At 41.7% G+C, this 16,238-nt stretch overlaps 1 protein-coding gene across 1 annotated transcript; it reads right to left on the bottom strand.

Annotated features, from left to right (window-relative positions):
- Window positions 1–5,340: 5,340 nt before the first annotated feature.
- Window positions 5,341–9,830, bottom strand: hpdl (4-hydroxyphenylpyruvate dioxygenase-like; the record flags this gene model as incomplete). Its single annotated transcript, XM_080788670.1, has 6 exons — window positions 5,341–6,544; window positions 7,133–7,266; window positions 7,574–7,725; window positions 7,936–8,102; window positions 8,476–8,797; window positions 9,395–9,830. 6 exons carry the CDS (start codon window positions 9,828–9,830, stop codon window positions 6,340–6,342), a joined length of 1,416 nt encoding a protein of 471 aa, XP_080644796.1. The 3' UTR covers window positions 5,341–6,339.
- Between the last annotated feature and the right edge of the window lie 6,408 nt (window positions 9,831–16,238).

The raw sequence follows: 16,238 nt of genomic DNA, 5'->3' as shown, positions 1-16,238 counted from the left end.
GTAATAATATTCAAAATGTTCGAAGTATGCTAATTATATAGCCACTAATGTTTTCAAATAATTGTAGTGGAGTAAAAAGTACAATATTTGTCTCTGAGATGTAGTAGAAAGTAAAAGTATCGAAAATTGGAAATACTCCAGTAAAGTAAAAAAAATATATATACTGTATACCACAAAATTGTACTTGAGTACATGAAGTTTTACTTTACAGTTTACACCACTGTGAATGTGTAGGCTACTTGAAGAAAACGGCTGTCTGTTTTCAAACCAGGCTGAATTGTGTGGTTTTTAATATCTTGGGACAGGGAGGCCCTTCTTATTTCAGCTTCACCCAGCTGATGTCTGCTCAGACGGTCATGATTTATGAGCGGTTGGGAGGGAGCTGTTTACCAGACTACCAGACTACCCACTATAAGTTACGGCTGATGTTTAAAAAGGCCTTTTAAAACATGTTTCTGCTTTATTATGATGACACGGTGGCGTGAGACAGTAAAATGTGGGTAGGGAGCATGTCGATGACATGTGACAGGCAGGTCCGGAGGTAGAATTCCTCTCACGCAATGGTAGAAGAAGTACTCACCTTTTTTTACTTACGTAAAAATAGCAATACTTGCAATGTAGAAACACTCTGTTACAAGTAAAAGTCATGTGCTCAAGATTTACTAATAGGTCGATACCATACTATACCAAGGAGTGCCCTAGGGGACTCGAGTCAACCAAGTGGTTTAACTGCAAACTTGTTTCTTTTTTCTAATTCTTGTCTTAACCCCAATATACTTTGTTGACCTTGGTCCACTACTTTATTTTGTCCCCTGTCTACACCAGAGCCATAGAGTAAGACAGAGTTACGCAAACTCTGTTCACTTCATGGGGCCAGTCCAATGGCGGCTCTCCTACATAGACTTCTATTGAGAATGGGGACAACAAATAGGGACAAGTCCTGAACCGGAAGTACGCAGAAATGCATTGGACTCAGGGCAACAGCCCTGCTTTAATGATCTTAAATCCCTTTCTTTTAGATTGTTTTGCAGTAATCGTACAACATAAACATTACAGAGACTTTAGTTGTTGTTGTTGTTACAATATTTAAAACAGTTGGTGTGTTGCACACATGCCTAAAATTGCTCTTATTTGCGCCGCCCTCGTTGAAAACAATGCATTTCAAACTCCAGCTTGTCCCTCTCCAGGCTGCATGAACAGTGCTCGAGCGCTCGGTTTCTGCCCCCTCAATATCGTAACTCCAAAGCTCTTTGCTGAAAACAGCTGACCTACAAGCTCACAACGTTGCATCATAACTGTGAGATTGCGGCTCTGCTATTTTCACGTTTCATGTTAGCCCCAGACACTACTGTTTCAACAAGCATTTGGGGAATGTCATTGAGCTTCTCCTCCAGGTGTGAAATGTGTCTGCCGTTTAGTTATACTGAGATGCATTCATTGCATAGTTTGTGTGTGTTAACTTTTTTTGTTTTGCTGTTTCTAATCATTTGAATGTTTTTTTTATTTCTGTTGTATGTAAGCACCTTGTGAGTTCTCTCTGTGAAAAGTGCTATAACACAAATAACATTTACTTATACTTAATGCATACTTCATGTGGTGATTTAATTTTCAACACTGTCACGTCGTGTGTGATATTCGGTCACCTTTGTGAGGATTGAAGCTAATACGTACTGTAACGCCCCCGACGTGAGGCCCTGGCAGGGAGGGGATAGCCGGGTGGGACTCACCCCTGGCAGACAGGCACTATTGTTAATCAATGCGTAACATCTGTTGCATGCCACTAATCTCGTCCAGCAGGGCAGACTGTCCGCCTCAGAAGGTTCAGACTGTCTGCCCCTTGAGTTAAAGGGCACCCAGGATTTGTCTCCCCTTCTAGGTATAGCTAGGGCAGGGGTCAGTGGTGAAAAAAAAGTAGGCTACTCACATGTTTGACTTAAGTAAAAGTATCAATACTGCAATATAGAGATATACTCCGTTACAAGTGAAAGTCCAGAATATAAACTATACTTGAGCAAAAGTACAAAATAATTGGCGTCAAAATGTACTTTAAAGTACCAAAAGTAGAATGTACTCACTATGCAAAATGTCCCATTTCAACTTTTCAAATGTTTAGAAAATAGCAGATGAACAAGCTCACAATGCGTCGCATCGCGACACATTGTGAGCTTGTATATCGGCTATTTTCAAATGGTCTAAATGTGTAGAGCTGAAGTGGGTAATGTGTTTTGTAATAACAATCTACAAGGAAGTAACTCAAGTTTTCAAATAATTCTAGTGGAGTAAAAGTGCAATAAGTACCTCTTTCGATGTAGTGGAGAAGTATAGTAAAAGTATTGGACATTGGAAGTACTCAAGTAAAGTACAAATACCTCAAAATTGGACTTACGTACAGTACTTAAGTAAATTAGTACTAAGTTACTTTCCACCACTCAGTACAGTGTGGTGGACAGGCTTGTTAATAAACAAGACCCTGAGTGGTCTTGACAGGTTTTCTGTGCCAAGACAGAAGGTTTGCCAACCACACAGACCTCGTTTACAAAATGTGAGATGGCAAACACTGCCTGCTGCGTGTTCCATTATCTCTAAAAGACATGTTACATATGACTTTACGTTACTAATTCAAAAGCGGGTGTAAGGATACTATTGCTACTGACAAGTGTGAATGTATGACTGTCTTGTGTTGTGTTTAATTAAACCATAGAGGGCAGTATTGACCAATCAAACAAACAGGTACACAAAGTTGTAATAGATTTATAATTGATGTATCTTCACGGGATAATAATGAGTCTACTTGTTTCTGCCATTCATCCTTTGATCAAATGTAGTCGACAGTCGCCATATGGTTAACTGTAGATAGGAAGCAAGCTTCCAAGTTCAATTCCATTTCCAAAGACCCCATGCAGGATTCTGTAAACCATCTGTGTTTCGCACTAGCCACAGACAGATGGCTAGAGGACTTTTGTTACAGGAGCCAACACATTTCAACTTCATGAACATTTAATTCTCTCTAACCTTAACGTAATTGAATATTACACAGCATTGGCATGTTTGTCTTGCATTTATGGATATAAGTTTTCTTTTGGTTAAGGTTGTTGATATAGCGTTTAAAATATATTGTGCTGTGAACACTTTGCAAAACCATTCATTATTTGCTATTCACACAATTCACACGCCTTTCATTAATGTACACACATCCACTGTTTGCCTGCCCAGTCTTTTAAATTCATTGTTGTAGCCATGAACTGACATCCATAAGTTTAAGTCAAATAGTGACACCAGTTGACATAATGCAGAAGTACATGCACTTACAAACCATGGCTTGCTGTTATTTAAATAAAAGTATACTCATCAGACTTCAATGTTGTCTGGAGTGCCTTTTGACACTAATGTGTAGTGAGAACATCAAAAGGACATCTGAATTTCACCATATTGCCACATATTTATCCAACTAATCGCAGGCCATAGTGTTAATATCCAAGTTAATTGAACTGGCAAGTCTCAGTGGATTTTGAGATCCCCCTCTGAGAGGGTCTATTGTCATCTTTTCTGGCGAACTGTGTACATCACTAAGTCCTGATGGCTCACAAGCATTTGAAAGAAGTGCAGCTGTTACGTCAATAACGGCCTGTGGGTGATTCTTTATCCCAGAATGTTTGAGCAAGGCCGCACGAGCGAAGCCTTTTGGACCAGGAGAGCTATAAAGCCTGAGTTATACTTGGTTGCGTGCTGTGTCGCACACTACAACCAATACCATTTTTCCCTTCCCGATACAGATTACTGGTGTATCGGTCGATACCGAGTACCGATCCGGTTCCAAATGGACCCTTACAGGTCTGTAACCCTGACAGTTATGAAGGTCCTTAAAATGTAAAGGTTTGAGATCCACTGATCTGGGAATAAATATAAATTAAGAAATATATAAAACAGTAGTGCAACATCAACTGAAAGCATTAAAAAAATACAGAATAAGTGATGACTGTAAATGACACATCATCCTGTGATAAATGATGTAGTATGGGAATGGGATAGACTGGCATACTCACCGATACCAGCAATTTAGGCAGTATCGGCAGCTTTTCCGATATTGGTATCGGAGCAACTTCGTCGCGCACCAAGCAGATTTACAAGCTCACAGGGCACCCCGGGCCGAACCAAGTTCTTCTCATATAATAAGTCACAGAGACGTTTGTATGGTACGTGTGGAATGGCTATCAATCCTAGATCACTACTCCTATGCTCTTCAGATCCGTGATCAATACAACCAAGTCCTGAATGTGCAGTTTCTCAGGATGAGGTCAAAGAGCAGAATAAAAGGAATCAAGTGAAACAACAACGCTCCCATACGAGTGATTTATCACCACTTCATGGACAACACAACAGAATAAAGGATCACATAAACTGTGTGTGATTCGGAGTCAAACTGGTTTTCAGGGGGTCAAGGGGCTGAGGCCCACCCACACTCAGGGACACACAGAGATCCCATTGGATCAGTGTTCATTTTGATTTAGTCTTTTGAATAGAATGTCATTTAGTTTTAGTCATTTTAGTCATCTGAAATGTTTCAGATTTAGTCTTGTTTCAGTCGACTAAACATACGATTTTTAGTCGACTAAATATAGTTGATTTTGTGAACAAACATTTATTTTGGCAGGAATTGATGGCATTGTAATGGCAGATTTTACACTTGGCCGCATGCTGAAAATAGCCGATCAACAAGCTCCGATCTGCTATACAGAAACATAAAATGATCTTCAGGGTGTATTAGAGGATAAAGCTCACATGTTACCCAAATAGTTGAATACACAAAAGCTAAGGCACTGGTGTCGTACTTCTGGTTTACCGGAACGGGGTTCAACTCCCTGCAGTGCCCTGCTCAATGTGTTGTATTTACCGGAAAAAATGTTTTTTCCGCAATTACCATTTCCGCAATTCCGCAATTTCCATTTCGCAATTTCTGCAATTTCCTAAATTTCCGCAATTTCCATTTCCGCAATTTCCGCAATTACCATTTCCGAAATTTCCATTTCCGCAATTTCCGCAATTACCATTTCCGCAATTTCCTCAATTTCCATTTCCGCAAAAAAAACGATGGGTTATAGCCCATGTTTTTTGAAATTTTGAAAAAAAAAAGTTATCCTCGTTTCTCATCATTTTGGACCGTGGGCTATAGCCCATATCGTACGGCATACTATGGCACGCCGTTTTTCATCATTTTTGAGGATTTGAAAAAAATGAAAAAAACGATCGGTTATAGCCCATGTTTTTTGAAATTTTGAAAAAAAAAATCCAGGCCCATGAATTGTGACTGACAGATTAATATTCAAGAACAGTTGGCCTGGGGATATACAGCTGGTTATTATGAGGATTTGCTTTGATCCAATGGAGACATAAGGACTTTCTTGTAGTAAGATTAGAGGTACCACCCAACCATGAACAACTTGTTAGAAAATGTAGAAATAGAAAATAAGGTCAGTTGACTGAAACAATTGTGTCTTAACCACATTAACTCTGGCGTCCCTTTTAGGCTAAACGTTCAAAGATTTAATTTGTTTCCCAAAAATGTTTTAAAGAAACGAAAATGGCGGATGATGCAGCTTGTAGATTGCTTGATTGAGTATAGGGCTTAAGTGGTAGTAAAGTGATATTCAAGCCAAGACAGATAGAAAGAAACTCTTACATTTATAATAAATACACCTTTATTATGTACAGTCTGGTCTTGACATGTCCAAACTAACAAAGGTGTATAATAAATAGAGCATGCTGAACAGCAATATTTAGACCAACAGTAAAAGCATTCTCAATGCCCTGGACACATTAATATACGTGGGTTATGAATGTTCTGTCAGTTAAGACATGTAGCTGTATATACTGTACCTTAACCCATTTTGACCTGAGATCAGATTTTTCAAAAATAGCAGACCTACAAGCTCGTAGCGCGCCACTCGGTGGCACGCTATGAGCTTGTAGATATGCTATTTTTCAGTAGAAGCATAACATAATGCTAACACCAAAAGGGGTTCCCGCCCAATGGGTTAAACATTTTTGTTCTTTCCGTGAATGCGTAACTTTTGAAATTCAAGTAAATCGTTTGAAAAGTCATGACATCATGATGTTACTGTAATACAGTAACAGCACAGTGTGAAAGCAATACAGTACAGTAATATAGTACAATGTGAATCGATAGCGGCACAGTGCAAGGTAAACATTCAATAGAAGACATATTTACGTTGCATATGTCCCCCACAAAAGAATAAGTGCCATGATTGTCTACACATACAACAATATGCCATAAATAATTTCATTGAGGACTGGTAAAAAAAAGAAAAAAATCTAACAGGGTTAATGTTGGGCTTTTTGCAGATTCTTTTCAGCGGTACTGTCTCCTTGGGACAGGCCCGTCTCAATCTCCATGTATGCCTGTACGGACCTCCACAACGCCCTGATGTTCCCCTCGCCGAAACCCGTCGCCCCTCTCCGTTCGATCAGCTCAAGGAAGAAGGTTTCCTCGGCGAAGATGGGCTTGGTGAAAACTTGGAGGAGGAATCTAAAAATCAAGAGGTACAGAGAACAAGAAAACGGTTTTGTCTTCAAAAGACGCACCTCGAGCTGTGGTTTCATTTGACACCAATGTTTAACCCCAATCCCAATGTTGTTGACGGTCTTCCATGCCGTATTCAATGGCTTCTGGAGAAATTTAACTTTTTCAGGTGCTTGTTCATTATTAAACATATGGGGGATTTATTTTGTGTGTGTCAGAATATAAATAATGTATTCTAGGCTTGTGATACAGTATCTACAGATGACATTCAATATACATAAATACATCCTATGTTGTTAAATGGACAATAAAGTCATATGGCTGCAACGGTAATTTGGAATAATTGAATCGATGAAAGAAAAGCATCAATTATAATAATTTCGTGTCAATTTCTTGTTATATAAAAAAACATATTAGATTATTCGACGAATCGAGAAAGTTGGAGAAAACGTAGATTAATTTTTACGAAAATAATAGATAGTTCTAGCGTGAGATGTGTCAGATTTCAAGACAAAGAGGCTCAGGTTAAAAATAGGCAAGGGTGTTACACACTACTATGCACATTCAGCATTCAGCATGCATTTTTTCCTTCACCTTCTGTTTTCGCCGGATATGTTGCCCTCTGTGGATGAACCGTGTGGGCGCAGGTCTGTGTCCAGAAGAATGCCATGCTGTGCCAGCATCTGGGGGCTGTAACCTGCATCTTCAATCTCCTGCTGTTTGCCCACCTGTCGCAATACACAGGAAATAAGGTAAGCAGGGTCACTAAAACACGGCTGGTGGCAGAACAAGCATGTTTTCCAAATACTGCTTGTATTCATCAAGGTATGGGGGTGGTTGTATAACTAATGTAACCATTTGTTTGCGATGGCTAACACGTGTCAAAAGGTCATAGCGCAAACTGATGATATAAAAATGCTGGGCATGATTAACCTATTAAGCCCTGAGGCCGATTCTACAAATGTCTTCTTCTAAATCCTAACAAGTATATTCTGAAAAACGTATACGTGTGGTGGGAGGGTGGGCCAGACAGACCTCTGTGTAGTAGGTGGGTGGAGGACTGAAGAAATGCACACCGCCGTTAGCCATGGTCTGTGCTGTGGAGACGATGTTGTCCGTGTACAGTCCAATGTGCTGGATGCCCGGACCCCTGTGTTGCTCCAAGAAAGTGTCGACCTGGTTCCTGCCTGAGATTTAGGATAACGATAAGACTGGGTGGTGAGAAGATAAAATAATGATGGCAAGAAGTGGAAAACCGCACACAGACATTTAACACTTACCCCTTATGCCTAAACTTTGTAGGCTTTTTTTTTTTTTACCGTTTCGAAAATCATTTTATTATTTACATGCCCAAAATAGGGACGCCAGGTTGAGGGGAAAAGCCTTCTAGCATTTACCTTGTTCAGGTAGCGATTCGGCCATGACGAACTTGCAGTCTGGCTCTTTTTTATCCGTGAAGGGAAGTGCAATGCCCACTTCACTGCATTTCCAGTACTCCATTGCAGTAAGGCGTAGTCCAATGCCATCCCCGTTTAGGACGTAGCCTTCGTCCACGTCTTCATCACTGCTCAGGGGGAAAATAACACGTCTTCATCACTGCTCAGGGGGAAAATAACACGTCTTCATCACTGCTCAGGGGGAAAACAACATGTAACAACTAATAAGGGTATGCGATCGCATCAAGTCAATGGCAAATCGAGTGGCAAAGTGAGTTAAACATTTAATACAATCAGATAAGACTTTTCAGTTTGGATATATGGGCTGTCAAGGCCAGAAAGTAGTTTTTTGCTGCATAACTGCGTAACTTCCGGGTATGATGATGATGTCACGTGCATACCCTCTCTATACTGTATGTCACAAGGAAATAATAAAGATCATGTCAATTTAATTTAAATGGTTAATGTATTTCATAAGAATGATTAATTCAATTTCCTTACCGATCGATGTAAAACCTCTGAAACCCGAAAAGCTTCTCGTACCACCGCATGACTTGTGCAGTCGTCTGTTTTGGACAAGCGTAGGTTATGTGATCAAAATGTGTGATCGGACAAGAAGATGACGTTCCGTTGCTCTCTCCCAAGGAGGGCTCTGTGTGGTGGCCGTCAACGACGTCATCGAACCCGGGCAGGAACCCCCCGTCGTAGCGACTTCTGTCCAGCAGAGTGTGACACACGTTCCCCACAATGGATCTGACCACAGAGTAGGTGACCAGCCCCTTGTCATCACGCACTACTGTGGGGGGCACAAGGAAATCACAACCTGTGGTGGAGGGAAAAGTACTCAAATCAGTCAAATGTTTTACTCAAGTAAAAGTAGTTAGTAGTCGGTTGGTTTTCAACTTTTTTATTTCAAGAATATATAGAAGTGTCTATTTATTTTGTACGTCTCTAAATGTTTTGATGAATTTAACATGGTGGACCCTCTTGTAAACAAGTGTAATGCTTAATTGGGTCGTCCACTCACAGTTAACAGAATTGAGTTTGTGCTTGAAATGTAGCCTACTGTAATTCTGCAAACGGTTAATACATATTTCAATCAAATCAATCAATCAAGGGCCATTATTTATTCGGCATTTGAGCCACGGACCACCATTCGATGAGATTTAGCCTCTAGGACCAAAAACGAAAGAATATTTTATTCTGTGATCTGATCTGTGATCACCTAAACAGCTAAAAGGTTAAGAAAAACACAGTGCATCTTAAAAGTCCAAATAGGCAAATGCCTTGTCTTTAGTCCCCTTCTAAAAGCGTCCACGGACTGTGGTGCTCTCAGGTGGTCGGGGAGGGCATTCACAGACAGTAGTACTCGAGTAAATGTACTTAGTTCACGTTACATACATAATACACACCCACTGACCGTGATTGCGAAGAGCACTGAACGACCTTTCCACATCCTCGACCTCGAAGCAGACGTTGCACGCCGTGTCCACGGGGTACCGCGGGGTGACATCATAGTGGCATTTCATATAATCATCATCAAGCTTGTTGTTACTGTCGCATGTTGTTGTTGTCTGCTGCTGTCTGGTCCCGTGTCGTCTGTGGGTCGCGGACGCGGTGGTGGTCAGTAGTGTGTTGATGTTTTCATTCAATCTCTCATGATCAGTCTGCCTTGTTGACCTCTCGTTTACCACGAACACCGCGCCTCCTTTCCTGAACGCCAGCTGCCTCGACTCGTCCGTGAGTCTCGCCGCGATCAAGTTGAACTTGAACTTGGAGACCAGCTCGTGGGCTATTTTGTCCACGTTTGAAACGTGGATCGCTATGTGATGCACCCGGCGCAAGTAGGCTGCCATCTTTGTCTGTGACGTCATTTGACATGGGGGCGGGGCCTCGACGTGACAGACAGCCAGGGGGAAAATGTGTATAAACAAACTTGAATACATTGTTTGTTGCTTGCTTGTATACTTATAATTAACAACAGGGTTAATCAATATGTCCGTTGTCCGTGCACGGACAAAATGACAAATCATGTGTCCATGGCAAATTTTTGATTCTGTTTTACACACCATTATATTTAGCTCTGGTCCATACTCCATAGCCCTAATGCTTAAATGTAAGGCAGAGTTAAGCATTAGGGCTAAGTATGGACCCTGAGCTACATTAATGTTCTTATTTTGATCATAAAAGAGTAAAAAGACCCAGTTACTGAATGTCACTTTTTGTCTCCAGGTTTTCTTAAAAATATGAATGACCCTTATGTAATAATTTTGATTGATTGATTATTTTATTAGACAATATATCATATGCAGAAAAAAAAATCCTTTTTGCGGTCTTGTTTCCATTCGGGTCCCAATGCATGCAATTAGGGGCCGGAATGTTGGTGACAGCTATAGATAGCCTATAGTCTAGACCAGTGGTTCCCAAACTTTTTCAAGGACCCCCAAATCGACATTTATTAGCCCACGGACCCCCATTAGAAAATATATTCCAGAGACCAATGATTCTCAACCCGTTTAATTTCAATGACCCCCAGTTTGACATGCATATTAGTCTACAGACCCCCATTTAATGGCATTGACCCCAATTCATATTGTAAAATCTAAGTTAATTTAAACGGAGTTATACAGACACATAAGGGTCCATTTGGTTCCTAACTATCATTTAGCTGGGGACCCCCTGGAACTCCCTGAAGTACCCCTGGGGGTCCCCGGACCCCACTTTGGGAACCACTGCAGACAGCTCGACGGGTTGCTATGGTTTTAATGGTCACGTCATTCACTATCAGGTCACGTGGTGTTGGGAGGTCACGTGGTGTTGGGGTTCAGGTAGTAAAGTCAGCTGTATTGGGGTGAACCCCAATACTCTATGGGGTGAACGGGGAGAAGTCGTACTTTGTTGACCGCATCGCTTTATGAACGCAAATACAACGCTATGCTACATTGCTACCTATAAGTCATTTGCACGTCGCACTTTATTCTGATGTTGTGTTTTAAACTTTAATAAGTGAACAAAACTCTGAAACACATGGATCTTGGAGAAGTGATTTCATTACAAGCAGCGAGTCTACTCTGACAGGTAAACATTTCCCCCGCTTTAGCCTCTCGGCGACTAAATAAGTTTGTACGTCGCCATACATTGTCAGTCTTAGATATGACACTATACTATAGTGGCACATTATGAGTCCAACAATTATTAGTGGTTCTCAAATGTTTTATTTGCAATGACCCCGGCCATAACCCTGCTCAAATGGTGTGCACAAATGGGTCCACTCCATTTGGTTCCATCTGTGTACACTTTCAGTAACTGGCCTTGCCGAGCCATGAGGCCCATAGGGCAGGAGCCTATGAGTCGGCCGGGGATTGAACCCCAACCTCCCAGTTTCAGGGCGGACACTCTACCCACAACCACAAGGCCACTGAGCTGGTTTACTATTGTCTGTGGCAAACATTTAATCTTGACAAAAATGAACACCACAAACCAGCATGGCGATGACCCCTGAACAACAACTAATTATAAAATGGGGCTTTTGATATACCGGTAATACATTTGCCACAATTATGAACTTTGTAGGCAATATAGCTCAATGTTTGGGAAATACATTAATTTAAACCAGACACACTATGCATGCCTTCTTCAGTTTCTTATTAAAAAACATAACCACCAGGGTACATTTATTCAAATACCAAATGTTTTAGTCACATTTATTAATATTGTACTACCGGTATTCATGTTTTAATGTTATGTTTGAATTGTGTCCTCTTCTAAGTGTGTGTGTGTGTGTGTGTGTGTGTGTGTGTGTGTGTGTGTGCGTGCGTGCTTGTGTGCGTGTGTGCTTCCTGTAGACTTTTGCTAATATGTCAGACTGTACATTTATGACCAATGTTGACAGTGAAAACGTCCATGTGTGTAGTTTACATTCTGTTTCAGTACATTCTGAACTTGTTTGGATTCAGACAAGGACTGAGACACATACGAGTGTAGGTAATCAGAAAGTGAACTGAACACCAAGTAGAAGGTGTCGTGTCGGCCTGGGCCATGGCTCAGTGGTCCAGGCACCTTGGCTGGTAATCCAGTCGGGCTGTGTGCCGCGGGTTCAATATGAAATATAAGTTCCACTGGTGCAAACGGTTGCTGCGTGGTACTATATGACAGTAACCTGCAGCTACGCAATGCCGAGGTTGTGAGTTCGAGCCTCACCTGGAGCAATGCTAAGGTTGTTAGTTCAAACCTCAGTCAGTTGTAGTGAGCTATAACTATAAGTGTAAATATTGCCTTTAAAAAGTGTGTATATAAGCTCCAGTGGCGCAATCGGTTAGTGCGCGGTACTTATATGACAGTAACCTGCAGCTAGGCAATGCCGAGGTTGTGAGTTCGAGCCTCACCTGGAGCAGAGATCTTATGCCCAATCAAGTTGTCCTCAAAACCACAGACGAAATGCACAGAGGGAGCGTGCATTTCCCAAGGCTGATATGCTGCATTTTACTTCTGAGAAATGCTGAGGTTGTTAGTTCAAACCTCACTTGTGAGCTATAACTATAAGTCTAAATATTGTCTATTGATTTAGAAAAGTGTACATATAAGCTCCAGTGGCGCAATCGGTTAGCGCGCGGTACTTATATGACAGTAACCTGCAGCTAGGCAATGCCGAGGTTGTGAGTTCGAGCCTCACCTGGAGCAGAGATCTTATGCCCAATCAAGTTGTCTTCAAAACCACAGACGAAATGCACAGAGGGAGCGTGCATTTCCCAAGGCTGATATGCTGCATTTTACTGCTGAGAAAGGCTGAGGTTGTTAGTTCAAACCTCACTTGTAGTCAGCTATAACTATAAGTCTAAATATTGTCTATTGATTTAGAAAAGTCTATATATAAGCTCCAGTGGGGCAATCGGTTAGAGCGAGGTACTTATATGACAGTAATCTGCAGCTAGGCAATGCCGAGGTTGTGAGTTCAAGCCTCACCTGGAGCAGAGATCTTATGCCCGATCAAGTTGTCCTCAAAACCACAGACGAAATGCACAGAGGGAGCGTGCATTTCCCAAGGCTGATATGCTGCATTTTACTTCTGAGAAATGCTGAGGTTGTTAGTTCAAACCTCACTTGTAGTGAGCTATATAAGTCTAAATATTGTCTATTGATTTAGAAAAGTGTACATATAAGCTCCAGTGGCGCAATCGGTTAGCGCGCGGTACTTATATGACAGTAACCTGCAGCTAGGCAATGCCGAGGTTGTGAGTTCGAGCCTCACCTGGAGCAGAGATCTTATGCCCAATCAAGTTGTCTTCAAAACCACAGACGAAATGCACAGAGGGAGCGTGCATTTCCCAAGGGTGATATGCTGCATTTTACTGCTGAGAAATGCTGAGGTTGTTAGTTCAAACCTCACTTTTAGTCAGCTATAACTATAAGTCTAAATATTGTCTATTGATTTAGAAAAGTGTATATATAAGTTCCAGTGGCGCAATCGGTTAGCGCACGGTACTTATATGACAGTAACCTGCAGCTAGGCAATGCCGAGGTTGTGAGTTCGAGCCTCACCTGGAGCAGAGATCTTATGCCCAATCAAGTTGTCCTCAAAATCACAGACGAAATGCACAGAGGGAGCGTGCATTTCCCAAGGCTGATATGCTGCATTTTACTGCTGAGAAATGCTGAGGTTGTTAGTTCAACACTCACTTGTAGTGAGCTATAACTATAAGTCTAAATATTGTCTATTGATTTAGAAACGTGTATATATAAGCTCCAGTGGCGCAATCGGTTAGTGCGCGGTACTTATATGACAGTAACCTGCAGCTAGGCAATGCCGAGGTTGTGAGTTCGAGCCTCACCTGGAGCAGAGATCTTATGCCCAATCAAGTTGTCCTCAAAACCACAGACAAAATGCACAGAGGGAGCGTGCATTTCCCAAGGCTGATATGCTGCATTTTACTGCTGAGAAATGCTGAGGTTGTTAGTTCAAACCTCACTTGTAGTGAGCTATAACTATAAGTCTAAATATTGTCTTTTGATTTAGAAAAGTGTATGTATGTGCTCCAGTGGCGCAATCAGGTAGCGCGCGGTACTTATATGACAGTAATCTGCAGCTAGGCAATGCCGAGGTTGTGAGTTCGAGCCTCACCTGGAGCAGAGATCTTATGCCCAATCAAGTTGTCCTCAAAACCACAGAGGGAGCGTGCATTTCCCAAGGCTGATATGCTGCATTTTACTGCTGAGAAATGCTGAGGTTGTTAGTTCTAACCTCACTTGTAGTGAGCTATAACTATAAGTCTAAATATTGTCTATTGATTTAGAAAAGTGTATATATAAGCTCCAGTGGCGCAATCGGTTAGCGCGCGGTACTTATATGACAGTAATCTGCAGCTAGGCAATGCCGAGGTTGTGAGTTCGAGCCTCACCTGGAGCAGAGATCTTGTGTCCAATCAAGTTGTCCTCAAAGCCACAGACGAAATGCACAGAGGGAGAGTGCATTTCCCAAGGCTGATATGCTGCATTTTACTTCTGAGAAATGCTGAGGTTGTTAGTTCAAACCTCACTTGTAGTGAGCTATAACTATAAGTCTAAATATTGTTTATTGATTTAGAAAAGTCTATATATAAGCTCCAGTGGCGCAATCGGTTAGCGCGCGGTACTTATATGACAGTAACCTGCAGCTAGGCAATGCCGAGGTTGTGACTTCGAGCCTCACCTGGAGCAGAGATCTTATGCCCAATCAAGTTGTCCTCAAAACCACAGAGGGAGCGTGCATTTCCCAAGGCTGATATGCTGCATTTTACTGCTGAGAAATGCTGAGGTTGTTAGTTCTAACCTCACTTGTAGTGAGCTATAACTATAAGTCTAAATATTGTCTATTGATTTAGAAAAGTGTATATATAAGCTCCAGTGGTGCAATCGGTTAGCGCGCGGTACTTATATGACAGTAATCTGCAGCTAGGCAATGCCGAGGTTGTGAGTTCGAGCCTCACCTGGAGCAGAGATCTTATGTCCAATCAAGTTGTCCTCAAAGCCACAGACGAAATGCACAGAGGGAGCGTGCATTTCCCAAGGCTGATATGCTGCATTTTACTGCTGAGAAATGCTGAGGTTGTTAGTTCAAACCTCTTGTAGTGAGCTATAACTATAAGTCTAAATATTGTTTATTGATTTAGAAAAGTGTATATATAAGCTCCAGTGGCGCAATCGGTTAGCGCGCGGTACTTATATGACAGTAACCTGCAGCTAGGCAATGCCGAGGTTGTGAGTTCGAGCCTCACCTGGAGCAGAGATCTTATGCCCAATCAAGTTGTCCTCAAAACCACAGACAAAATGCACAGAGGGAGAGTGAATTTCCCAAGGCTGATATGCTGCATTTTACTGCTGAGAAATGCTGAGGTTGTTAGTTCTAACCTCACTTGTAGTGAGCTATAACTATAAGTCTAAATATTGTCTATTGATTTAGAAAAGTGTATATATAAGCTCCAGTGGCGCAATCGGTTAGCGCGCGGTACTTATATGACAGTAATCTGCAGCTAGGCAATGCCGAGGTTGTGAGTTCGAGCCTCACCTGGAGCAGAGATCTTATGCCCAATCAAGTTGTCCTCAAAACCACAGACAAAATGCACAGAGGGAGCGTGCATTTCCCAAGGCTGATATGCTGCATTTTACTTCTGAGAAATGCTGAGGTTGTTAGTTCAAACCTCACTTGTAGTGAGCTATAACTATAAGTCTAAATATTGTTTATTGATTTAGAAAAGTCTATATATAAGCTCCAGTGGCGCAATCGGTTAGCGCGCGGTACTTATATGACAGTAACCTGCAGCTAGGCAATGCCGAGGTTGTGAGTTCGAGACTCACCTGGAGCAGAGATCTTATGCCCAATCAAGTTGTCCTCAAAACCACAGAGGGAGCGTGCATTTCCCAAGGCTGATATGCTGCATTTTACTTCTGAGAAATGCTGAGGTTGTTAGTTCAAACCTCACTTGTAGTGAGCTATAACTATAAGTCTAAATATTGTTTATTGATTTAGAAAAGTGTATATATAAGCTCCAGTGGCGCAATCGGTTAGCGCGCGGTACTTATATGACAGTAACCTGCAGCTAGGCAATGCCGAGGTTGTGAGTTCGAGCCTCACCTGGAGCAGAGATCTTATGCCCAATCAAGTTGTCCTCAAAACCACAGACAAAATGCACAGAGGGAGCGTGAATTTCCCAAGGCTGATATGCTGCATTTTACTGCTGAGAAATGCTGAGGTTGTTAGTTCTAACCTCACTTGTAGTGAGCTATAACTA

Source organism: Protomyctophum bolini (assembly GCF_963924005.1).
Source record: "Protomyctophum bolini genome assembly, chromosome: 18".
Classification (NCBI taxonomy): Eukaryota; Metazoa; Chordata; class Actinopteri; order Myctophiformes; family Myctophidae; genus Protomyctophum; species Protomyctophum bolini.
This window is presented reverse-complemented; position numbering and strand designations above follow the sequence as displayed.